We start from the raw sequence: 27,165 nt of genomic DNA on the forward strand, positions 1-27,165 counted from the left end.
CCACAATTGCTATGGTTTTCCCCCAAAACAATGCTGAGCCTTGTTGATAGGATTTGAGCCACATGAAAGACCATAAGAAGGATGCAATTCCCAAGCCAAAGGACTCAGGAGAACCTTGCCAGGGTTTTCCAGACCCTTCAGCCCAGAGTATGGGGACCTTCCATCTGTATTTGGGAGGAGAGCTGGCAGGGCAGGACTTGCAGGAAGCCTCTTTTGAGAAGTCCTTAGCACCAACACATTGCCAGGGAGCATATGCAAGGAAGGGAAGCATTACAGCACTTTGCTGCTGCTCACCAGTGTTTTGAAGGCTTTTCTTGGCCTTGGTCGCCAGCAAACTTGGCAAGAGGTTTCCCAAGCCCTGAGCTGGCAGCTATAGGAAAGAAGGTGGCTTTATCCAAGACATAGGAATCCAGGGAGATGGCTTTGAACTGAAGATGATGGGGGAGAAACACAAAAGGAAATGTCCTCGTGAGCACAGCAGCTACTTGGGAAGCAGGAGGGAAAATCTGTGAGGTGAGGATGAGTTTAGAGAAGAGGAGACCTGAGGAGAACAAAATCCATCCTTTTCCTGTGATTGCTTTAAGGAAAGGAAGCTCTGACCTCCTCCTCTTCTCTGATGGGAGTGGTGAAGCAGCACAGGATGCTCCTAACCTTGCTGTTGGGATGGGAAATCACTGGGATCCACAGCCCAGGCCACTAAAGGGAGTGATGGATGCAAGGGAGGGAGAGGAGGAGGAAGCTGTGTCTTAAGGCTCTGCAGCAGCAAATGGGCTCAGTGATTAAAACTGAGTGGGCAGCTGTGTATCACTCTGGATTTTCTGCCTGTTTCATCACTAGCAGTGACTCAGGAATATTCTTCATCGCCCTCAAGCGAGGATATGATCATTTTCTGCCACTTGAGATGAAGCTAATTTTACAGCAGCTTAGAAAGAGAGATGTCATGTGCTGATTCCTATACTGCCTGCATCACATGTCAGCACAGCAAGGCTATAGGTGCTGACTGCTGGAAGTTATACCTGATACTTGAGAGAGAAACGCCATGGGCCAGGAGAGCCTTGTTTGGAGCTGCAAAGATGAGAGAAGAAAAGCAGCAAAGGATCAAGACTTCCCAGCAAGAAGAAAGACCACAGCATCCCCTCTCCAGTGAGGTTCCTTAGGGGGAGAAGCATCCAGACTGCCTGAAGGTTTTGAATGTGCTTCTAATAGGATAAGCGAGCTGAGCAAGACTGATGGGCTCAAAGGATAGTTCTCTCTGCTCAAATCCAACCCAGTCCCAGAGAGATGAATTTACCCAAACCGAAGCTTGATGCAGTGAGGAGCCCACCCTCCAAGGTGAAAAACGCTCCTGGTCCCAGTGCCAAATTGCTCTGTTGGTGCATCAAACCCAGGTCTGGTTGGGCTCCCCATCTCACCCTACCTGGGCTCCCCACAGGACTGGGATAAGACAGGAAAGGAACCAGCACTGCAGTTTGGGATCCCAGCCCTCCAGCCACATTCAGATGGGTTTTCTCCCTCCCAGATCAGGCCATTTATTTAGTTTGGAGATGCAAAAAGCTGCCTCACACCAGGCCCTGGCAATGCCTTGCTGGGCTCACTGCATGAAGCCATGGTCTCCCAGCCACCGGCCGGCATGCCATTCCTTGACAGCCCTGGCTTCAGGAGCTAACTGGCAGTGGTAGCTGTGTTTGCAGGGCAAACGGAGCACTCCTGCCAGCTCTTAGTGACAAAAGGAGTGCTTTGAACCGGCATGGTGACAGCTGTCCCAATGCCACATTTATTGACAAAACCTTAGTTAAATCACTGACAGTTGGCACTGCAAAGGGAAGCCAAGAGAAGAGCTGACATCTCCCCATCACACCAATTCAGAGCCCCACGGCACAGTTCTGAAGGCTCCCATCCCACCATGGCTGCAAACCCGAGGCGTTCAGGACATCACTGGACTCCATCCCTTCCTGCTTCAACTCCCACCGACCCAGAGGGTCAGTCCTGGCAGGTTGGGTGAAGCTTCTCCTAGGCAATGTATTGCCATCAAGCCTTTGGTCTTTTCTAGAAGGACCAAGAGGATATTTCTCACCTTGTGATCATAGAATGGTTGGACCTTAAAGCTCATCCACTTCCAACCACTGCCATGGGCAGGGACTCCTTCCACTAGAGCAGCTTGCTCCAAGCCCCTGTGTCCAACCTGGCCTTGAACACTGCCAGGGATGGGGCAGCCACAGCTTCTCTGGGCACCCTGTGCCAGCGCCTCAGCACCCTCACAGGGAAGAGCTTCCCTATATCCACCTTAAATCTCCACTGTTTAATACTGAACCCATTACCCCTTTGTCCTATCACTGCAGACTGATAAATAGCCCCTCTCCAGCCCTTCAGGCCTTGGCTGTTTGTTGAGGCTACTTAGGGCAGTGCCACTTAAGTGGATGGAGGTCATCAAGCAGACATCTGAATGGCCAAAAATACCTGGCTTGCTGGTTTTAGATTCATGGAGGTGACTGAGGTTAAGGGCCCCATGTCTCACTAAGCAATGCCAATGGCCTGTGTGCTGCTGGCTTGAAACCAACAAGGAAATTGCAGCTGCCACCCTCCCCGAGCCAAGGACAAGCAGAGATATTTAGGAGGCCCAACTGACGCACACCAGTGAAGGCATCTCAACCAGCCACCTCCATGACAAAGCAATAAGAACCCAAGGCAAGACGCTGACCTTCTGACCATGTCTCTCACCACCACAAGCATTGAGAGAGGCTTTCGTGAGCACACAGGTCAAGGCTAACAGATACCTTCTGCTCCTACTGTTTGTAGAGGACTTGATCACATCACACACTCATAACCCAAGAAAAACACCTTTAAAGGTTTGGAAAACACTCGACTTTTCACCTTGGTCACTCTTCCTTTGAACTCCTCAAGAGCTTTGTAAAGGCCAAGATAAAGATTAGCCTGGAATAAAGCCCTACCACCTATAATTTACTGGATTTGGAGGACTTAAGGGTAAGAACCCAACTATTAGGATCTGTGGGTCCAAACCATCTTGAGATTTGGAAGTGGCTCTGAACCTGGAGCTGCCCTTCTCATACCTATGAGAATGTGCTTTCTCAACAGCTCTCTATCCCTAGAAGAGATGCATAAGCCAGAAAACCACACCAGAGGATGCGTAGCTGGGAAAATAATGATCCCAGCATGGAAAAAAAACCACAGGAGAAATCAACAATCAGACTCCAAACCCCAGAGTAATGAAGGTTTGGATCGCGTCCGGGGCTCTGCATGTGTCTGATAAAACAAACGCAGGTGTCAGAGCCATTTCTGGTTGCAAGCACCGAGCTGGTCAAAACCTCCCATCTCAGGGAAAAAAACCACCCTGTGATATTTCACCAGCTGCTCCTGTTGGAAGGTGCTTTGAGTCCTTATTTGCTCTGGCCTCATTGAGATGCAGAGCTGGACTCGCTCGTCTCCCGTTTGACCCTTGGTGTCCTCTCCTATTCACAGCACCCTCCCCAAAGGGGTCCCCACCTTCATACCAGGCTCAGCTCTCCGGCCCTTTTCTCCTTCTCACTAACACGGGCTTTTGCAGGGGAGAATCCAGCTGCAAAGTCCAGTTTGCCTCCAGCCTTTCCACACGAATCCATTGGCTTTCTGCCTCCTCACCTGGTGTATAAACCAAGGACCGCTTCCCAGAACCACCACCACCGCTCACCACCAGCTGAAGGATCCTTATTTAAAGCAAGACTTTCAATACCCTAACGCTTAAGGTGCCTTTGGTGCCTCAGCAGATGCTGCAGCATCCACACAGCTAAGCCCAAATCTCAGACTTGGCTCTTTCAAAGCCTTGCACCTCAGAAAACGAAGCCTAAGGAGAGCAGAAGGTGTTTCCCATTTGCTTTGCTAAGGTGCTACATGCAACAAGGAGCAAACTTTCTGTTCAGAGAGGGCTTCCTGCATTGCTATGCCACATGCAACCCAGTAACAGTTTGCATACTGTAGCAAGACTAAAACACCATCTTCCAACCTGATCCACAGTCCATTACACTTAGGAAAAAGACTTGTGGTGACATTAATGAGCACTGGATCAACCCCTTTGCTGGCATAAATCTCCTTCTAGCACTGGGGGGATTGCATTTTCCCATTTGCCTGTTAGTTAGGCTCTGTATTCGCATTACAATTTCTATTAGGTCCTTCTGTCACTGATGTGGTCATAGATTAGGGCCTTCATGATATTCCCCTTTTCCTCCTGGAGGAAAATAAGGATGGCTGAGCTCAAACTGGCAGGTTTAGGAGGGTCTGGGAGGAGGAAAGAACAACTCTGCTAGACCAAGCTGAGATTTTACCAACACCACAAGCTGGAGTAACTCCAGTGAAGCCACCAGAAGAGGCAATGATTTAGGCAAGAAGAAGATGACCCAAATCCCAACCCACCTCTTGTTACAATCTCCATAGAGCTGCCAGTTCATAATGTCCAATGCCAAGCAATGGTCTGCTCCTTGCCCAAAGCCCTCTGCTAAGGCAGAGCAGGGCACTACAGGGAGCATCAGGATGGCCAAGACCTAGGGATGAGGCTGGTTGCCAGCCCATGGACTCTCACCCACAAGTCTGAAGCTTAGGTTAGCTGATGACCATGATGCCAGCAGCTTCTCAGCTGAGTCTGCGGCTGTGAGTAGTCTCATGGTTGGGAGTGACACTGCTTTTGCTGGTCCCAATCCCTAATTTTGCTTTGGTTCTTACCTAATGAGCATTACCCACCAAGCATCTCTGCAGTACCGCAACCATACCCCATATAGCCCTGCAACGACACCACCATCTAAGAAACGCTCACACTAGCCTCTCCAAACCCTAGGCTGGAGCAAGACACAGGTGGATATCTGTGGTGCCCTCCAAAAGGATGCTCTTCGCATTTTCCTTACGGAATGATGCATCCTGCCACAAAAGGACAGCAACGCAAGCAGATGACTCACAGAGGCAGAGAAAGGAAGCGTTGCAACTGCTGCACACGAATAGACACGAATAGTTCAGAGGACTCAGGAGGCTGCCTAACGTCACATGAGGAGTCACAACAGGGCTAAGAACCCAACCTCCGTTTCATAACCGTGGCTTAATGAGTAGAAATGCCACCCCAGCACCACTCCGCTGTCCAGATGTTACCCCAAAGGATGCTCTGCCCTCCCTTCTTCTCCCCCAAGCTCTTCCCATCCCAAAGGGGCAGGGTACAAGTGTGTATGACTTAAGTCTTTCCAGAGCTGGTAGACTGGAGAGGATTAACCCTATGATGGAGATGACACTCCCCTAGGAGACACCAGCCCAGACAGCTCCAGTGAACTAGAGGCAGCAGCTCTACCAGGAGAGCTATAAAGGGAAACCCTCCTCTGGCGCAGCAATCAGGAGCTTGTCTCATCTCAGATGGAAATTGCACTAGGGGAAAAAGGAAAAAAAAAAAAAAAAAGAAAAAAAAAAGAAGAAATAAAACATAATCCATGCATATGACAATTTTTTCCCCCACTTTAAGCTGATTCCATCTCCGAGATGGGAGAGAGGTGGCGGAGATTTGCTGACATGTCACTTGAGCAATAAACTGCTCTTTCTGAAACATGCCATCGCAAGCAAAGCGACAAACAGCCCACAGCAGCACACATGGGCACTGCTCGGGGCTTCTCATCAGCTTCAGGGATGTGGAAAGAAAAGCCTGGCCAGAAAGGAGGACCCAGCAATGACGGAAGGAAGAGAGAGGCAGAGGTAAAGTCCTAACTCTCAGTCCTGCTCACACTTGCACTGATTTATAGCATCCCAGTCTGGTTTGGGTTGGAAGGGACCTTAAGGCTCATCCAGTTCCACGGGCAGGGACACCTTCCACTAGAGCAGGTTGCTCCAAGCCCCATCCAACCTGGCCTTGAATGCTTTTCCTGAGTAAAGGCATAGATGCAGAACACACTCTGCCTCTTCTTCACCTTTATATAGGAAGGGTCACCCCAGCCCTGAATTTATTCCCTAACCCTCAGGAACAAAAGGAGAAGGCAAGCATGCTGGATACTGAAGGAGTAAGGAGAACAAACTTAGGTTGTTAATATGAGTGCAGCTTAGCTCCATCCTCACCCCATGCCTGCAGGGTTGTTGAGGGCTGCTCCCCATCAAGGCCAAGAGCTCAAAAGTCCTTCACTGCTCAGTAACAGAGAAAAGCAAAGTAATTGCACCTTGGCCTCCACAGCCAAGCTATATTCCTTTAGTCCAGGCTTGGGAAGAGAGCAAGGAAGCAACCAGAACCTTCATCTCTGCCAGTCAGCCCCCCACACACCCCGCCATTCAGCCTTGAGGCTGCAAGGATGGCAAACACCACTTCCTCAGGGACAGAAAGCCTGGAGCAGGTCCTTCTGCCTTCTGTTTCCTCTCACCAACTGCAAATGCAGCTGCCCAAAACCTCAGTGGAGACTCAGCATGGCTCAAGCCCTGGCAGGAGCAGTCCTGGCCATGGAGGGGGATATGCAGCCTCTGCCAGGCCCCAAGCAAAAGGAGCATCACACTGTTAGCCATCAGAAACCAACCCCGTTCTTCAGATTAAGAACATGAAAAGGCAAATTCCCATGGATAAAGGTGCAGGCAAAAGTCACAGAAAACAGACCTATTGCTGAGAAATATTCTTTTCTGCTTCACAAACAAGTGCATTTTGCTTGCATTCATCAAACACACACTTTATTTTTGGTTTGTTTCATGGCCAACTTATCATTTCTCCTAAATTACACCAAGAGCACAGCAGGGGCAAAACCAATTGGCAAAAGAGGTTGAGGTAAAGCATGGCAGGTCTCAGTGGCAAAATGCCTTTCAAAAGCCTGAGTGGAAACCATGGGCAACATCAGGGTTAAAAGAAAACCAGCTTGGACTCATGTAAAACTCAGATTTGACTTGTAGAGCTAGAATCAAAGGGGGCACAAATAAAGGCATCACATCACTCTATCAAGACAAGCAGAAGGGATGAACAGAGGAGCTTGAGAAAGAAACAGCTCTCACCCTACAGCCAGATCCACTCTCCATCTGCCTGGGGCACCACTGGATTTGGGGGCTATCACGCAACATGCTGATGGGATCATCAGAGCATCGCTGTGGGAAGCGCTGAGTGATGCCAATTAAAGTGGCATCATAATCAAGCTGCTTCTTTTGGTGCTGAGAGGACTGCCCCAGAGGTCTCAGCAGCGCCTGGACTCAGCTCAAGCACTGGCTGAATGCTCACGATAGGATTTCTCCAGTGTGAGCCGCTTGCTACTGGTAAGGGCAGATGCTGAACACGGTGGGAAGGGACACAAATGGCCTCATCCTCATGATGTGGCCTTATGAGATCCAGCGAGACAACCACCTCTGACCAAGACAACCACCTCTGACCTTTGCACATGCACAAGCTCTTGATGTAACCCCACATAGAGCAGCCCCAGCTCAAGGACCTTCACATCCATCAGTAAAAGCACCAAGCTCTTGGACCCACAAACCCTCTTCCTATTCCTGCAGGTTTTGCTGCATCCAGGAATAAATCCTGCCCCTCCTATCCCAGCAGGTAGCTCTGTCCCAGGGTCTAAACCTAGATTTAACACACCCATCTAAAGTGCTGGTGCTGAAGCAAGGCATATAATATCCCCTCTAACAGACATGGCAAGATGGAAGGAAATACTTGAACATCTCTAATGACTCTGGTCCTAAACTGACTCCTAATGGTGGATTTATGGCAACTGGGTTTGCATGGAGCAAAGCCTGCACCCTATAATGGGAAAGTCTCCTCACAGCCTTCAATCCAACATCTCTTTTACGTGCTGAGTTAGCTCTGCTTGGAGAGGTGGCGAGGATGGAGCTGAAAGGAACCCCCTTAGCATGGCAAGCTCAGGGTCCTCCATGCCGCACCACCCCATATATAATAACCTATCTCCTATAGCCAAAACCCCTCCCTCGATGGGGAAAGGGCTCCTGAGCACTTCAGAGAAGCAATAACTTCTGCTGCTGAGTTTTCAGCTTGTTTTCCCTTTTGTTGGCTCTGAAAACCTAAAAAGGGACCTCTAGAAACATCTCTTCCCTTCCAAATCCTTGGCTGCGACTCCCTGTCCTCCCACCTCGCATGGAAATGAGTGGAAAAAGAGGAAATCCTACTTTTTAACCCCCTCCCATGCACCCTTCTCTGTCTGCCATTGTTACAGGGCTGGGGAGAGGACCAAAAGCAGTGGTGGAGCCACTGAATCCTTTGTGAGCAGCATTGCTATTCCAAACAAGTTAACTCCACACCACAGATCGATGGATACGCTGGGCTGGGAGGGGGAGATTCACGCTTCCTTAATTTCCTCCTCTGGAAATGTGTGGTTTTCCTGTGCTTTTGGCTCCTGCCACAACGCAGCACGGCTGCAGGGATCAGGACCGACCAAGGGATGCAGCAAGGGACCATCACCTGCCACACTAACCCCTCCCATCTCAAACCAGAATGAAACCACCTTAAAACACCAGTGCAAAACACAGTCTCCCATCTACTAAACCAGTGCTCCAAGTTGGCAGGAGCAGCAAGGCACTGATTGCCTGCTCTAGGGGCAGGACAGCAGGAATATCATCCGCACAGACTGCGCACCCCAAAGCCCACATCCTGAGGCGCACTCGGAATGACGAGACGCCTGCATAGGGACGCAGGCGTTCCTTGCCACCATCCCAGCCGCACTGGGATGCGCATAGGAAAGCTTTAGGGTGATGACAAGCCTTCCCTCCCCGGCACAGGATTTGTCCCTCTTCCCACCAGGCCTCTCCAACAGCAGAACATCCCTCCTGCTGACTCACCCCAGCTTGTCTTTGTTCTCCCATCAGCACCAGGTGAGCACCCAGAGCCTATACTGGGTGAGCACCAGGATGATGTGTGCTGGAAGCCCTTTGCCGAACCCCACTACCAGAGCAATTCGCTTCTTTCCAGTAAGTTTGCACAGCACCCGTGTTCATACCACCCTGCTGCTCCCATCTCCCTATGTGTTTTGCTGCCCAGACCCTAAATATCCCCCAAATCCTCCCTTTTTAATACCCCCATGGCAATATCTGTAGGATTTTTGGTGCTTGGGAGAGCTTTACACTTCAAGCAAGGAAAGGAGCCGCTTAGTACTTAAGCCAAGCTCAGTTATGTAAATTAGTGAGACACTTCATCCTCCAACCTTTGCCACCCATTTTCCAGCCTCTTCACCCAAACACGACAAAAGACAAAACCAGAGGAATGGCCATAACACAGCTCATTCCTTCCCGGGAACACGCAAAGGGCTTGGGAAGGGAGAAGAGGTTCGGCAGCCGAGAGCTGAGTTTAAGGCTTCCCACTATTCCAAACCAGACCTGTCTGGAATTCTTCCACTCGCTGGCATCAAGCCGGAGTGCGGCTTTCACTGCTCACACCCAGCTGGCCCCGCAGATGTTGGTGTCACCAATGCAACGCACGGAGCAAAGTCACTCGCTCCCGAGCGTGCTGGAGCCGCAAGCGCCGCTTTCCCAGCGCTGCAATTACAACCTGCCTTTGCCTTTTTAATATCCCTATCAAACATCCTCTGGGATGACTGCGCCCATCTGCTGCGAGGACAGGGATGGGGATCCGGGTAGAAGACACCGCAGAAGTTAGGCTGATTTAAAATCACAGTTTCCTTGGCACCCCTCAAATTGCCGCTGCAGGCAACAGGACCCCGGCGCAACGCTCAGCCCCACATTTCCCTTTATCACAAAGAGTTAATCCTGACAGGGAGCAGCAACCCGTGGAATCAGGAGCACCATCCTGCACTCCCTCATCGCACCAGGTCTGGATAAAATCCCACTGCGGGGGGGGGGTTCAACAACAACTGCTTTCCATTGACTGGGTTGCTTTGACACACGCGAAGGAGCAGAGGGGTGTTTACCCCCACCGAACGCAGCCAAAGTGCCCAAGCCATGCCTACAGGCAGCAGGAGACCAAGGAGGAATCATACTCCCTTGTTTTCATCCCCAGTAACTTTCCAGAGACAACTCAGAGCAGGGGGGGGCTAAGCCAAACCCCATCCCTTGGCATCCAAAGCTCCTTCTCGCTTGCTGCAGCACCAACAACGCGCTCCCCCATGGGGAAACTGAGTCACATTCCCGAAGGCACAGGTTGCCTTCCCGGTTCACGAGTCCCCCCCACTCCAGCCCCCCCAAGGCATCAATGCAGGTGCTCCTACCTGAGCGTGGCGCTCTCCCCTTGCCGCACTGTCACGTTGTCCATGGCTTTGGGGAAGGTGGCATCTCCGCTGCGCACGGGCACTCCTGCGGGCACAAGGAAGAGCAGCCTGAGACAGAGGACGACTAGGCACCTCCAGGGCAGGGCTAAGCACCCACCGACCCCCATCCTGGGCAGCAGGGACTTTTCCAACAGGCAAAAAACACACCCGACCAGGCCACCGGGAGCGAAAAGAGAAGGGGATGAAGGGGGGGAGAGAGGAGGGATGGGGTGCGTGTGTGTGGGGAAGGAGGGGAGCAAAACCACCGGGGCCGAGCGATGAGGAGCTCCACGGAGATCAGGAGAGCCCCCGGCAAGGCAGGATGCGAGCGCTGAGCCTGCCGAGCGGCATCCGGAGGGAGTCCCCAGTATCCTTGGGTGAGGGAGGAGGACGGGAGGGCCGGAGGGGAGGAGGAAGAGGAGGAGGAGAAGTGGCAAAGGTGCTGGACGCTGGGCGAGCCGGCTCTTCCCGGGAAGCAGTCCGCGGCTCACTTGGATGAGGAGGAAGCACGGGCGGGAGCCGCCCGGCTGCGCCCCGCTCGCGCACTCTTATCCCGAGCCCGCAGCGCGGAGCGGAGGCAGTCCAAGGGGGGGGAAAAAACAGCGAAAACCCCCCAAAAAACACCAAAACACGCCCGGAGCGAGCGAGCCAACGGGTCCAGACGCAAGAAGGCACAAGCGGGCAAAGGCAGCCCGGCAGTTCCTCTCCCCTAGCCCCGCCGTCGGGTCCCAAAGGTGCGCTGGTCCAGGCGGGATGCAAATGCAGGATGCAGGACACAGGACACGTCGGGTGCAGGATAAGGGGTGTCAGGACGGCGGAGCCCCCAGCGTGTCCTCAGCGGCGGGGCCGCGGCGGCGGCAGCAGCAGCAGCATCCCGGCCCGGTCGGGCGGCAGCATCCCCGGGCGCGCAGGCGGACTGCCCGCCGTTGTCATGGCAGCGGCTCCATCCCTGACCGGCGATCGGGCTCCCGCACACCCCGGTAACACCCGCACGAACACACACACACACACACACACACACACACACACACACAGCGAGGCGGGCGGAGCGCGCTTCACCCGCCAGCCTTTAACCCCCGCCGCACCGAGCTGCACAGGGACCCCTTTCCCCCCTTCCCTTCACTCTTACCTGCACCCAGCACCTCTAACATTGCCCTCCTCTACCTCTGCACCATCCCCGCCCTATGCAGGAGGGGAAACTGAGGCACGGGTCCATTCCTCCCCCTTAAAGTCGGGCAGGAGATGCCCTCCTGGTTCTCTGCACCTCCCAAACACACAGCATGAGCTTAAGTGGCAAATTCCTCCCCAGCCACAAGCACGGTCCCCGCGTACTTTTTATCGGCTCATAATTTAACAAACAGCACATTTGCTTATGCCTGGTAGTTCCTCCTTCCCTCCGCTAGTGGCTAAAACCCATTAATATTGCCAGGCAGAGTTTCCTGCTGGAAAAAGGTGCCTGGGAGCCACCCACAGAGCACTAAGTCCCAAAGCAAACACAGAGCCAGGAGGTAAGTGGTGGCTTTCGGGGTGCTGCACTCGTGGAATCCCGCCCCCCCCCCCCCCGAGCCCCACGTTAAGGGAAACCAGAAGTCCTCCTCTTTCATCCACTGTTCCCAATGACTTCCCTGCAACACGGGACCATATCCAAAGTCCTCCCCACCGTGCACTCGGCAGCTATTACACTGCACCAATTATTCCTCCTTTTACAACTCGCTGCCAACCTGAGCAGGGTTCCAAGTGGTGACCTAGATGTGAAAGGATCCATAGCCCGTTACTAATCCCTGGAGCCTCCGAATTCCCTGTAAACTACTGCTTAATTCACTAACTGTGCTATTTAATCTCTACAACATTATGAGCTGCGCCGGGCCGAGGAAACACTCAGTCAAATAAAGCTTTATTACTACTGTGCGTGCTGATAGGTCATAGGAGAAGGGGGTTGCTTTGCAAGTCTCTGCTTCTCCCTTGTCTGAAGGCTTTCTGCTCCTTGAATTTAGTACTGGTTTCCCCAGAGGGCACAGCAGCTTTCCCATCTCATGGCAGGAGGAGTTCAATCTCTGCAGCTCACTTTGGCTGGGCTGATAGGGGAAGGATAAGGCCCTGCCTCGAGCAGCTCCTTTGGGCTCACAAATTACATGGGAGGGCTCTCTGAAACCTCAATTTAAAAAGCAAGATCAGTGGTGGGGTGGAATGGCTTGCATAGGATTGTGGCATTGCATAGACACTGCTTTTGGTGATGCTGCAGCATCCAAGCACCCCGGCAGGATGGGGACCCTGCTATCCTACCTCCTCGCTGCTGGACCAAGAAGCCATCACCACTCAAGAGGCTGTTCTCTCTGTGAGGCTGCAACCCAGGATGGGCAGGGACCATCTCCTGTGTCAGCAAAACCCATGGGATTCCAACAACCAGAGCCAGTTAACATTTCATTCTGGGCCATCATTGCAAGGAACATCTTAAACCATGTAAGCAAGCACCTGCCTGCACTGAAAGCATGCGAGGTCGGGGCAGAATGTGACCTGATGAGTGGCTTCAGCCCTTGGAAAGGCTGATTTCAGCCCACTGTGGGGAGCTTGCGAGGCTGTGTGCTAAACCCCAAGGAATTTAAACCCAGGATCGTTGGCTCCTGCATACTAAAGCCCAGCAGAATCCTTGCTCTGTCTCCCCCCTCTCTCCCAGACATACAATGTACATATAAATCAGGCTGTCACAGCTCGTCTCTTTCCTGACAGCTGTAATTGCTTCAGACTATAAAAATATCTATAGACAATAAACACAAGGCACGAAAACAGCAAAGAGAAAAGCAAATCAAGGTTCCTTTAAATAATTCAGTTGCTCCAGCAGCAGAGGAGCCAGCAACTGAGTCCAGCTGTGAAGGTTCGGCAGCAAGAGAAAGAGAGCTTTGTAGCCTCCTCTGGGGATGAGGGAGTCTTTATTCCTTCGCTGGGTTTTGACCGCAGCAGCCGAAGTGCCGAGCTCAGCCGCTTGCAAAGCAGCACCAACCCGAGCACGGAATGCAGCTCCTTGCTTTCAGCTCCTTCCCTTTCTTCCCACTTAGATAAAAGTATTTATTCTTTTTGCTCTTTCTCAGTGCGAGCAACAGGCAGGAGATGAGAAGCAGCAAAGCACAGGCACGCTTTAGCTGTATGCTCGTCTCCGTATCGGTCTCCTTCGTTCCAGCAAGGCTAAAGGCCCCCCTCTCCTGGCAGAGACCACAAACAGGGCAGCAGAAGCAGAGCGAGCCAGGGACGGAGCAGCAGCAGGATGCGTGGAGGAAGGGAAAGGATTTTCCCTGGGGAGACGGCAACTGGAAGGATGCTGACACCACAGAGAGGGATGGGGTTGGAAGAAGCAACAGCCTGTGCATAGAGATAGAGCATCTCTATCAGAGCAGGGAGAGATGGGGAGGGGAGTCTTGATGCAGTAAATCAGTCCCCAAAACTCCCTCCTACTGAAGAACCATGGCATTTGGCTTCCCACAGATGCTAAGGGACACCAAAAGGACTGCACAGCCTGGGAGCCTTGGGGCAAACACTGCCCCAACCTCAGGCTTTTTGAGCAAAACCAAGCCTAAGCTTCTAATCTAGAGATGTGAGTGGTCCCGAAGGCTGATAACCAGATGCAAAACTACAGTTCAGGTTCCTTATCAAGTAAAACACCACTTTCTGCAGCTTTCTCAGCATCTCTTGTGCCTGTAGCTGCTTGCAGGGCTCCCACACCCCCTGTGTATGTACACCTGCAAACATCTACACAGCCAATACTAACCAGCCCACACCGAAAGGTTTCATTACTAAAGAAACTCCTTTCGAGCAGGTCATAGCAAGGCAGTTTGTGCAACCAGATTTTCCCTTTTAATTCCCTTTCTTCCTTTCCAGGAAGCTGAGAGATGACAATCTCTAACCCCAAGTCGAAATTGAATCGGAAATGGCCAAATATGAGCAGAAACATCATTCAGGCTCATTCCTTCAGAATGAAAACGTTCCTTCTATCACATATCCTGCTATTCCTTATTGCCCAAGGAGCTCAGAGTGGTGAAAGTGCTGAGTTTTCTTTGGTTTCAGTCAGGTGAATGGGCCTGGGGGAGCTTTTCCTCACTAACTACTGAGCCCTCAATGTCTACACCCATTCAATGCAGACACAAAGGGCACTGACTCATTTATCCCTTCATTAATGGTGGCCCAATTAAGAAACAATGCTTGAGAGCCTTTACTTGGCTGGAGCCATTTGGAACCCCTCAGGCCCCAAAGGCATTCCGGTGCTGAGCTGGAGAAACTGCCTGGGCAGGGCTGGTTTTAGGCCGGTTTTCTGAATGCAAGAAGCATCCTCATGGGGCACTCAGCCCTCAATCCTTGCACTGGAAGAAGCGGGGGCTACCAGCACCCTCTTCACAGTGTTTAAAGGGCAGTCCTATTAATCCCTGCTAAAGATGTTGTTAATGTTTAACTGGCATTTCTATAAACTTACAGTAACTGTCCTATTAAACGTGAATAGAGTGGGCTTTTGGGAGCCTTCTCTAAAGCCATGCTGGGATCTGCTGCACCAGGTAAAAAAGGAACACTTTGCCCTTTAAAGCAAGCACGGGGATTGGCATCTTCCAGTCCAAGTTAATGCCTGCCCTGAGCTGAGAGGGAGGACCAGCCACCCTGCAAGAGGCTGCAAAAGCCTGTCCCAAGCTGGTGCTTTCAAAGCTAAAGCCAGAATAGGATTTACCTCCCTGCAACATCTCAAGAGGTAACCTGAGGAAGAGGGAAACCCCATCACCAGCTGCCAAAAATCCACGTATAACACTGACATCCTTACTGCACACAGGGATACAGGGCAACATCCCTGAGGATGCGCTGATGCTGCAGATGGGTCAGGCAGCACTGAAGCTTGGACATGAGCTCGCAGAGGGATGAGCAGCCAAAGGCCTGGCTTTTCCTTTAGGATTACTCCTTTCTATCACATGTCTCAGTCTTTAAACCTTTTACAACAGCCCAGCCAACACATGTGTATTTATGAAGGGAAAACCTTTGTACATCCAGTCTTAATGTTAAACATCCATACAGGGAGAGAAAGAAAATTAATGAGGAGATATTGAGCCACGCTGGCATGGGGAAAGTTATGAACTGGGATCGATCCTTGCTACAAATCAATATTTCTTTTCCACAAATCTGTTTCTTGTTGTGCTGCTGTGATGCACGTTGCTGTATTAACACCCTGAAAGACATCCTATACAGCAGCATTTGATCGGCATCAATCAGGTGCCAGAGCCAGCTGATGACAAGGGATAAAATCCTGCCATTAGCCATCTAATAGCATTTTATAAGCACATGACATTAACCCTGTGCTCCACAACTCAATCCACTTTATGTTTTAATAGGAGGATTTGCACATTGGAAGAGTGAGAATGCTGAATAGGCTGAAAAAGCAAAGCCAGCCACGTCCCGATTCCCACAATAGCCAATACAGCAACCTTAAACGTAATAACATGAGCTTCTCCCCCCAATTTGGGGGTATTTGTGAGTCCTGCTCTGGAAAAGCAGCTCCAAGAGTTGCTGTGCTATCTCCTCGGATCGCCCTAAACAAGACAAACCAAGCCAAGCCTTTCCCAGCCCATCTGGATATCAACACACGCATCCTAAACTCCAAGGAGAAGCGAGAAGATCAATGTCCCTGGTTGATACTGGCCCACCACCACAGTCACCCCCTTTCCACCTCATTTTGCCCAGCAAACCCTTACCAGAAAGCCACCAGGTCCAGGCAAAGCAGGCATCAGGAGAGAAGCAGGTACCTTGATTTAGACCATGATGATCCATAAAAAGCAGATAGGAAAAACAGAGCCCCTGACATCCCCCTTTTATACCACTGAGCAAACCCAGTGAAGCCCCAACCCACTGCCCGGTGTTTGCTACCTTGGAAAATAAGACTCTCCTGCAGACACTGATTAACCTTTAGCTGCAACTGCCTTTGGACCTATATCAGTCACTTGAACACTGCCAGGCATGGGGCAGCCACAGCTTCTCTGGGCACCCTGTGCCAGCGCCTCAGCACCCTCACAGGGAAGAGCTTCTGCCTTATCTCCAACCTGAACTTGCCCTGTTTCAGTTTGAACCCATCACCCCTTGTCCTATCCCTACAGTCCCTGATGCAGAGTCCCTCCCCAGCATCCTTGTATCCCCCTTCACACACTGGAAGCTGCTCTGAGGTCTCCACGCAGCTTCTCTTCTCCAGCCTGAACAGCCCCAATGTTCTCATCCTGTCTCCATATGAGAGATGCTCCAGCCCCTGCTCATCCCCTGGCCTCCTCTGAACTTGCTCCAACAGCTCCACGTCCTCCTTACACTGGGGACACCAGAACTGCACACAGTGCTGCAAGTGGGGTCTCCCAGCCATCACTCGAGTGCTCCTCATGCTGCCTGATCACTTGTAGCTTTGCTGCTGGGCCTCTGCCCCTCGCGGCGCTCTGCATCCAAGAATAACATTAATAATAGTCCTGCCATTAAGCAGGATGCTTGGTTGGAATCAGGAGATTCTGAGCAATGAGCTCATAAATTTAATTCCCGGGGTACCATCTTTGAGCGGTACCAGGCACGGTCGCCTCTGAATGCTGGGAAATGAGCATAATTACATGGAGATCGACAAGGCACAAATGCCAAGAATTCTGTTAACCTTTAATACTGCAAAAAAACTCTCCCCTTGTAATTATCTCTTTCCTTTGTCTTAAATGTTACTGATGAATATTTAGTGGGATAAGCAAATAAAAGGAGGCTGAGGGGCGCGAGGAAGAGCAGAGTCAGTCTGCAAACCTCAGGGCCCCACTGTGGGGTGGGTTGGGACCCGAGGTCACCAAACCTGCCACATGGGGCAATGACATCCCCATGGTGACACGCAGTTACCAAACTCCAACTGAATCACCAAAGGTACCCCCCAATCCACATTAACCTCCAAATACACCTTCACCCAGGTCCGTGGTACAGCATGGAGTGATGCCATGGTCCTCAACAGGATGCTGTGAGGTGTCCTTTCCCCAAACTGAACTTAGGCTTGGAATAAAACTTCCTGGCTGCAAAACACATCACCCTTCAAACATATCCTCCCTAGGGCTGCAAATGGCACTGCCCTCTTGCTGCACATCGAGTCTGATGGGAAGAAGATTTTCTCCCGGCGTGAACTGCATTAATATCTGTCAGCACTGTGGCATTTCTGCCTATAATGATGAAAAATACGTGCAGAGGATGCGGGGTGCTCTCAGCATCCCCTCCGTCCCCATGAACTGAAATTAGAAGCAGCTGCTCCTGCTCCCGTCCTGCTTACAACCCCATGGAATTCTCCCTGGAAGCTTATTATTTGGGAGATAGCATGGAGCTAACGGAGCCTCATGACCTATCCACATTCAAGATGTGCCTGGCTGCAGGTGGGGGCTCAGCTCTCCCCTCCCTGGAGCTGGAGACCAGTGTAAAGGTCACTCTCCTCTTTTAATGTCGCGTCAGACCGACCGCTGCGTGAACAAGGGAAGGGAAAAGGCACTTCTTCTCCTGCCGCAGGGAGGAAAGCCAGCTCCACCTTAGGAGGAGCGTGCCAGCACGAGGAGGTCGGGCTATAACAACCTGCAACACCAAATGCTTTCAGACCTCCGTCCAGGAGCTATAGGAGAGGTTGAAGGAGCATCCTCCTGGCTTTGATGATGCTGCGTTTAACTGCATCCCAACCAGCACAGCCCCGCTGCTTGGGATGAGGGAGGAGGCACAGAATGGGGATGGAAGAGGGTGATGCAGGATACCTGCCCCAGAAATGCTGGAGGCATTCGTGTGCCTTCAACTGGTGTGTGCTTTCTAGGCCCCTAGCTGCTTTTATGCCTCTTTCAAAGGTTATAAAAGCTGTCTTTATATCCCAATAAAAGCATATAAAACCAACCTTCTTTGCAGTTCAATAAACGTGGTTAAGTCTTCTCCTCATTAAGACTTTTTGCCTCAGGGCCATAGGCATGTGTGGGCTGCTGCAGGGCATGAAAGAGGAGGGGGCTTTGGGCAATGAATCCCAAAGCAGGAGACAGCAGAGCATCCCAAGGGAGAGGGACCAAGAGGCCAAGCAGAGATGGGCATCATGACCGAGATTCACAGTCCAAGCCATGGACTGTATACACAAAGGGGGAGCAGTTTCCTAGCAGGGTTTTGCCTCTCCCAGTAAAGCCCCTTTGAATGCACCTGATGATAAAGTGCATCCTGGTCAGTATCCTTCCATGAACTAGCTCGCAAGCCATCTAGGACAATGAGTGTCAAAGGACACTCTAGCAACCCTCTGCTCCTTCAACATCCATTTATACCTTAGGGACTATGGATCAGGAAGTGTCCCTCTAAAAGCAGCAGTGCCACACAGAGCATGGCAGGACCACAGCCTCCAGACACAGTTCTACTTATTATTTATGCCATGGCTTGCAATCAGTCTTCCTCAAAAGCCCCTCTTTCCTTGGAAGAGGATCTAAACCCATACAACAGCCTCTCAGGGCACTAAACCAAGGAGGTCTATTCTTTTTGGTGACAGCCTGTTCTACAAGGTGAACAAAACTCATCTGAATCAACCCAGCTTGAATTTCATCCATCATCCCCCAGCACCACCAACATGCAGGGCAGGATACAGAGCAAAGGAGCACGTTATCACTGGTGATCTATTAGTGACCAGCAGGCTGCAGGGCAGTAAGCTTGTGGCTGATGCCAAAGGAAGAGGAGCAGGGGAGATGTGAGGCCATAAAGTGTTCCTTGTGTGAGCAGCTATGGGGAACCCAGATTGAAGCCCTGCAGCAAGGCTTTCCAGTCTGTGCCATCACCTAATTCATCCCCTCCGTATCCCTCCACAGGTGCTATGGGATGGGGACCAGCGCAGTCTCTTTACCAAGAGGCTCCTTGTCCACACACCCTCATTCCACAGCCCAGCATTGAAGCTGAGCCCTCCCTACCACTGCCAACTAATTAATCCTAGCTAATTGCCATTACCAGGCTCCTGTTTGAAAGGAGAAAGATGAGGGCAAAGGAAAGGTGAACATTCTTCCCTAGGGAATCCAGAAGTGTTTACAGTCCCTGGCCCGAGAAAATCCATACTCATCTTGGCTCCAGGAGACAGGGCTGCCCCCCCACGCTCTTATTAGCAATTCCCAATCATCTTTTATTAGGCCTGCATTGATTTGCTGCTCATTTCAGGGGGAATAAAGGCCTAAGAGCCTCAAGTCTGGAATCCAGGCATGGAGCCAGTGGTGCCGGGTGGGGAGACAAGGGCTGGGATGCTGACACGGGTCCAGAAGCAGAGCAGAAGCTTTGCCGTTTCCAAACAGACTTGAACATCCCACTGGGTCTTTTCCATATGGAAGAGGCACCAAGGGACTGAGAGCTCCTCTGGATCTTTATTTAGGGAGCTCATTCTGCTCTCAAAGGGGAATTTTGTCCTAGCAAGGATTTATGGAGCCTTGTCCCTGCTAGAAGAAGTCACACTAATCCCACACTCCAAATCCCAACTCAGTTGTTATCCCCTGGGAGAAACAGGCTCCTAACACTATGCTTCTGTTTCCAAGCCAACATTTCCAAGTAGCTTCTGAAACACAAATTCTGTTAGGAATCATCTGAATATTGTGTTAGGATAATGCCACAACACCAGCGCACACATTAGCACACACACCACCCAGCAAAGAGTGTTGGAACAGCAAAACAAAGTGAATTTGCAGGGTCTTGGAGGGGGTTTTCCCTCCCCCTCCTGGCAAAGGCATGAAATTATCAGTTTCCAACTGTTTGCTTTTCCACACATGTCCCTGCTGTCACCAAACCTGTCGCACTCCGTGTCCTCACGTAACCCAAGATGCGCATGGGTACCAAAGGACCTCACAGCCTCGGGGGAGGAGATCCCAGGGCCAGCAGGGAAGAAGCAAGGAGGGTGGAAGCAATATGAGCCCTGTAGAGGAGATGGTGGGAGATACAAACCTTTGGGTGGCTGAGCTTCAGGTATATCCCCCACTGCACCCATCAGCACCCAAGGGAATTTTGGTGACAACCTCATCCCATCGCAGCACATAGGTCATCATATCACAGCACCCACCTCATCCCATCACAGAATCTATGCCATCACATCACAGCTCATCACGCCCCCACCCGCACCTATGTTATCCCATCACAGCACCCATCTCATTCCATCACAGAACCTATGCCATCACATCACAGCTCATCACACCCCCACCAGCACCTATGTTATGCCGTCACAGCACCCATCTCATTCCATCACATCACAGCTCATCACGCCCCCATCAGCACCTACGTTATCCCGTCACAGCACCCATCTCATTCCATCACAGAACCTATGCCATCACATCACAGCTCATCACACCCCCCACCAGCACCTATGTTATCCCGTCACAGCACCCATCTCATTCCATCACATCACAGCTCATCACACCCCCCACCAGCGCCTATGTTATCCCAACACAGCACCCATCTCATTCCACCACGGCACCTATGTTATGTCAGCCTCATTACCTATGTCATGCCAACCACAGCACCTATGTCATCCCATCACAGCACCTGTCTCACTCCATCCCTGCAACAACCTCATCCCATCACAGCACCCACCTCCTCGCATCACATGCTGATCTTCTCAGCAGACCAAGGAGGGGGAGATGCACTAAAATCCACCACTTTGCTGCATTTAGACCAAATTACACATATATTTTTCAGTGCCCCTGCATTTAGAGAGCAAGAGCCTCTCCCTAAAGCGCCCCAGGTGATATTCAAATGGCAAAGCCAGCTCAGAGGAGAGCGGCTCCGGACTGCCTGTGGTGAGGCGGATGAAAGCCCAGGGCTGCAAGCCCTGGATGTGCCTCACTTCAGGGGGAAAACACTCTTAAAGCTTTGCCCCAGATCTGCCAGCACGGAAAGTTCCACTCTGCTTTGAACCAGGCATCTGAATCATCTCCCCAGGAAGCAGCTGCCTCCGGGCAGTGATTGGGAAGTGATGGGAAGCACTTGCTGGTGAGGATAACGGCAAGGACCAGTACTGGATTGGTGGGTTGTGGCCAAAGGGATGCTGTGAGTGATGGCCTTGAACACTGCCAGGGATGGGGCAGCCACAGCTTCTCTGGGCACCCTGTGCCAGCGCCTCAGCACCCTCACAGGGAAGAGCTTCTGCCTAAGAGCTCATCTCAATCTCCCCTCTGGCAGGTTAAAGCCATTCCCCCTTGGGAGATGAAATATGGAACACCGACCTGAAGTCCTATAATGAGCATGTTGCTTGATTCCCTCTTCTCTCCCCATTAGTGGACACTTCTACCCCACACCAAAGCACCAGGATCTTTTGTCCCGCAACGAAATTGGGCTGTCAAAGCCCTTGCTGGCACCCACTGTGCCTTCTGACTGGCATCAGCAGGCAGCTACAGGCCAAATTCCTCCCTGGTGCAGCTTAATTAAATGCAGTGATGTTACACCAGGGAGGAACCTGGCCCACTGTCCTGAGCTGGAGTCCGCAGCAAGTCCAGCTGGCAGCTCAGTGGCATCAAGAAGGCTCCCTGGCACTGGGAGCAGCGCTGGGAACTGTATCCTGCATTTACGAGTGGGAGACAGGCTCAATAAACACAGTGCTAAGTAAACCGGATCCATAATAAATAACAACAACCAGCAGTTCACCTCTTCCAAATGCTACGCAACCGGACCAAATTGTCCTCCCAAGTCCCATGAGCGGTGGGGACGTTTCATCAGCCCGATTATACTGACAGGGAAAGAGGCGCTGGGAGCTTAATAATAATAAAACCCCATTATGTTACAGTGCTTGTGCATCCCAACAAGCTCCAAAAGGCAAAGAAATGGCTCCGTTCGTTTTAATGGAGTGGAGGGGATGGAGATGTCCAAGCAATAAGCTTCAGGTTGCTCATAAAGCCGGACTGAGCGGTGCCACTAAGTCGTGTCCACTGTGGGCTGATGGGCTTGAAGCCTCAAGTGGGATGGATCACACAAGATGCTGTTCCACAGGCTTTAAGCAGAGGAGGTTTGCACCTCACTGGAGCGATGTGCAACAGCTCAGCTCCCTCTGCCCAACCAAACCGGTGCCAAGAGAGTCAGGGGAGCTCCCACCAAAACTCGAAGGTGGTTTGCATGCTCACAGCATAAGGGGTGCAATTACCCTGCAGTCGTGGTGTGATTATACAGTAGCTGAGCATCCCACACCTGTAATTTCCACTCCTCTCATAGAACTCCAGGGCTAGGAAATTAATTAGAGTCTAAGTGCAGAATCAGTGGTACCACTGAATGCTAAAACCAGGCAGCCCCGGTGCCCAGGAAGCCAAAGGCACAATTGTGGACATGGAGGTAACCTTAGAGTTGCAATGTAGAGAAATTCCTCTTACAGGGACTAGTGAGTGGTGATGAGGTTATTCTAAAGCCTTACCATGGTGTAATTACACTATATTTGTAAGGTAATTACAGCCCTGCTATTATACATGCTACAACCCTCTATTTCACGCCTAATCTCATAAGGTAGATGCAGAGGGATAAAAGCACTTGACTTGCAAAGGAAAAGAATGGACACACGTTGACAAGAGCATCAAGAGAAGAGGTAAGAATGGAAATGCTCCAGGCATCTGCAGACATCCCTAACCCCACAGGGATGCTAACCCTCTGTGGTCCAGGGGTTCAGGCAAGGAGGAAGACCTGCACTCAGTTGCCTGGGAGGTATAAGCATCCATCAGAAACCAATGTACTTTTGAGAAGCTGAATGAGGTGGGGAAGGAAAAACCACCCAGCCCTGGCTGGAGGGATGGGTACACCCCTTCCCCAGTCACACTGTGGTCCTTTGGGCATTTATCCCAGTGCTGTGCTGGTCACCTCTGATGGAGGGATGTGCTATCTGCTAGCCATGAGGCCACCACAAACAGGGGATGGGTTTGAGCACTCCACTCAAAAGGAGCAGCCCCCAAGTTCCCAACCCAGAGCCAGCTTTCCAGGAACTTTCAGAGTTTTCCAGGTGTTGCCATGGCTTTCTGCCGTGTAGACAAGGCCTTTAGTGACATGGGTTAGTGGTGGGCTTGGCAATGACAGGGTAAAGGTTGGACTGGATGATCTCCAAGGTCTTTTCCGACTGAGCTGATTCTGATTTGAGTCAATGGGGTTTTGGCCCATTGGGCATAACCAGCACCTTTCCAGGGCTTCCCTATACCCAGACCATGAAGCCAGGTAGATATCAAGCTGATAACTTCCACCCAGCTCCATCAGACCCCATTTGGACCCTCCAGTGCTGCGTGAACTAACAGGTTACTCAACACAGCCAGGCAGACAGACCTCATGTAACTTTTGTGTCTCCTGCTGCTCCACATCTCCACCCGATCCTATTTCCCTGGTGCTATTTACACTTGCTACAAGGTGGTAGATGGGAAGATGCAGGCATAAGAGGGGACGTGAGGGATTGTATCCATGGTGGAATTCAGCCAAGTCTCTCAATAACCCAAACCCTTTCTGGTGCACATCACATCGCTGCAACGAGGGACTATTCCCTCCAGCATTCCCAAAGATTTATGCAGAGTAGATGTGTGGGCATGAAAATACAATCACAAACTGTGATTTTGCTGCTTTTTTGGGTTAGTTTTGGGTGGTTTTTTTCCCCCTCTTTTTCTTTGTTTTAGGTCTATCCAGGCTAAATCCTCTATCAGCTGCCTCTGCATAAGCCATGCAGAGCACAATTACAGAGGAAAGCAATTCCCTGTGGGATGAGACCACATCCCCAGGGAGCAGCTCATGGAATTGCATCCACATGGAGTGGCTCTAGTCCCTCTGGGTGCAGTTTCACCCAGGGAAAGCCATCCTTTGCAAGGAGCAAGCACACCTTCCATGAGAAATAAGGGCTGAGCTGTTGCAGGAATGACTTCCCCATCTCCACTAAAGGCTCAGCTAAGCCATGAGGGCTGGAAGTTGACGATATCTTTCATTAGGAATGATGTTTTTAAAGTGGGAAACACTCATTTTCTTTAGTGAGGCCACAGAATAGGGTCCCTATGGAATGCATGCAGTTGTGAGAGTCAAAATTGAATTGATATTGGAAAATTTCCTGAGGGGAATAAAGAAGTCAGACGCTGACTGCAGAAACAACATCACATTGAGAGCAAATGGAAATCCACTGAAACTTAAATATATATATTAATGAAAATAAAAGCATAAAAATCTCCCCTAACTTCCCCATCTCAGCAAAAATCCCCCCCAAAATAATATTTCCATGGAATGCACCTTTTCCCTCCCTTTGGAAGTAGTCTTTTAGCCACTACAAGGACTTTCAGCTCATGGAATAGCCATCTGGCTTTCACAAACTCCCTTTACAACATGGCACGTTGCCTCCTAAGTGGGTCTGGGAGGAACAGGGATTCCCCATTGCTCCAAACAGGCCAGCAAGGACAACTCCTGGCTTAGCTGTTAGATAGCCAAACCACTGAGCACCTTCCAGGCAACCATCCATTCCCTAGATTTTGGTTTTCCCAATGGAAAACCAATTTCTCTGGGGGAAAAAAATGGAAATTGTCCCAGGAAATTGCATGGTTTTGTCATAAAGGTTCCTTCTAAGGGGAAAAGTGCTTCAATGGAAGATCCAGAGTTTTCAAAGGTGGCTTTCTGCATCCTTATGGATGCCCTCGTGCATTTGGGAATGGGCAAATAGGGGCAAAGAGAAAAGATGGGGATGTGAACACCGTGACAACCTCTCGTGCATCAGCCTCCCTCATCTGCCTCCAACCTGACACAAGCACCAGGAGCTGGTGAGATGCAATGTGCATCCACAGGGATGCATTCACAAGGGGACCCTTCAGATCACATTAACAAAGAGCCACCTATGGTGACAATTCCTGCTGTTGCCTGCTGATTATTTACTGGGACAGCCCCTGGAAAGGGCCATGTGTTCTTTTGGCTTTCATGCCCTGCTCAAGCCAAGGGAAGTGGTCATTCCCTGGGGAATTCAGCCTTAAGGCAAGCTGGAAGGATGCTGCCTTCTCATCCCCAACCTTGGGCATTGCTCCTGGACACGCTGCTCATCCCAAACCACCTGCGTGGGGACACAGCCTCAAATGCCATCTCTCCCTTGCCTATCACCAATTTGCTTACATAAAAGCATTCAACATGGTTGTGTGCCCTCCGGGGATCACGGAATCATAGAACCCCAAACTGGTTTGGGTTGGAAAGGACCTTAATATCATCCAGTTCCTACCCCCTGGGACACCTCCCACTACAGCAGGTTGATCCAAGCCCTGTCCAACCTGGCCTTGAACACTGCCAGGGATGGGGCATTCACCACTTCTTTGGGCAAAGCTCCCCATCCTTCACATCCCCAAGCCCATCCTCCATCATTACACCTCCCCTGAACACATCCGTATCTCTCCTGCTCCCCCCCTCCCAACCTTCATTTTGACATCTAGAATCAAAGCACCTATAAGGAAGATGGGCTGGTTTTATTAGCCTGCAGGTTCCCCTCGTATTCCTGTGCTTTTCTGCAACCCCAGCATCTCAAAGCTGGTGCTAAACCAAAGCCCAGATTCCTGCAGTTACCTATGCCAGTAATATTAAGGAAACATCAACCCTGATGACACCTATGAGACCTGCAGTAAAAACAGGAGGGCTGGTAGCACTGCACACATCTGCTGCCAGCATCATTCCCTGCACCTTCAAGCAGCAGATTCCTGCTCTCTGGGTTGGTATCAAAAGGGGTCACAGCACCATCAAGCAGCCCCATGCCACCCCATTTGATCTCTGCTTTCATAGCCCTGTTGCCAAATCAGCCCTTGGAGAAAGCAAACTCCAAAGACAGGCTCCTAAAGGCAGCTTGTGCAGATCCGCAAGGCAGCAGAGGTCAGAAAGGGAAAAATCCATGGCAAAGAGGAGCCAAGACCTCAAGAGCCCATGCTCTGAGAAGGGAGCTAATAAAAAAGCATCATCCCTTGGCAGACAGTGAATTGTTGCTTAAACCCAAGGATCACAGACAGCCCTCTCGTCTTAAGGGGAGCAGTGAAGTGAAGAGATTTCCTAGCCATTAAGCCGAGCTATAAAGTGCCTGCAGTAAAGTAGGGTAAGTGGAATTTATCATGGCACTGTATAGACTGTAGGGCCAGGAGAGAGCCAGTGTGGGTCAACAGGCTGACCTCTTGCATTGTCTAAAGATCCTTCCCTTCATCATCCCATTAACATCCCGTCTCCCGCGCTGCCGCCCGGCGTCTGAGGTCCCTCCTTGGGGAATCTCCTCTTGCTCGACTGCAGGGCACTTTCTTAATGGCCAGGCTGGAAATCTTCCTCTTCCTTAGCTCCAGGCCACTGCTCCTTGTCCTGCTGCCTTTGGAGACAAGGGATTATTCCCTTTCTTCATTCCTAACATCACCTGGAAGGTATTTATAGGCTGTGATCACTTCACACCTCCTCAGGAGGTTTCTTCTTTGCTAGGCTATAATTTAGCACTAGAGCCAGGCAGCCCAGCTTTGTGATGTGCATGCTCAGGGAAGCCACCTCCCCAGCTTCAATAGTAACCATCATCCTGCTCCTCCCAGGGACTGACACAGCTTTAAGGTCCTTTTTGCTCATGGCCTTATGTCCATAAATTAAAAGAACCCCAGATGCAGCCAGGCAGGGGAATTTGGGGCAATGCTTTTGCATCAGGGACGGCAAAACCCCCTCTAAACCCCTGGGATCTGAGACCTGCGCCATTCAAAGTCTGGTTTTGTTCGGCATCAATGACTTTGCTCAGACCAGAACCAACCAAGCCCACAAGCACAGCTCATGTTTAGTATTGAGGATGTTTTCTCAGTGGCAGCTGGCTGGAGTTATTCTCATTTCTGCCTTTTTCTATTTCCTAGCAGAGACAAGGCAGGAGCCGAGAGAGCAGAATAACCAACAAGAACACAATTCCCAGGATGATTCCTGCCTCGTATCCGAGGAGCCAAAACATGCAGGTGAAAACTCTGCCAGTGTTTTGCAAGGGAACAGGAGCCCTTTTGAAGGTGGCTGA

At 51.0% G+C, this 27,165-nt stretch overlaps 1 protein-coding gene across 6 annotated transcripts in view; it reads right to left on the bottom strand.

Annotated features, from left to right (window-relative positions):
• Window positions 1-27,165, bottom strand: part of LOC130611927 (protein CEPU-1) — a 332,011-nt gene that overhangs the window by 122,628 nt on the left and 182,218 nt on the right. For 2 of the 6 annotated variants that reach the window (XM_057433178.1, XM_057433176.1), the window contains exon 2: window positions 10,155-10,239. In XM_057433178.1, coding sequence (XP_057289161.1) covers window positions 10,155-10,239 — 85 coding nt within the window. Of the gene's footprint in view, window positions 1-10,154; window positions 10,778-11,322; window positions 11,671-27,165 lie in introns of those variants that run through there. The other 4 variants (XM_057433177.1, XM_057433174.1, XM_057433179.1 and 1 more) reach the window with 3 other exon arrangements.

This window comes from Pezoporus wallicus, unplaced genomic scaffold (assembly GCF_028554395.1).
Source record: "Pezoporus wallicus isolate ANWC-B61680 ecotype Strahan unplaced genomic scaffold, APGP_CSIRO_Pwel_v1 contig_9719, whole genome shotgun sequence".
In the NCBI taxonomy this organism is placed as follows: Eukaryota; Metazoa; Chordata; class Aves; order Psittaciformes; family Psittacidae; genus Pezoporus; species Pezoporus wallicus.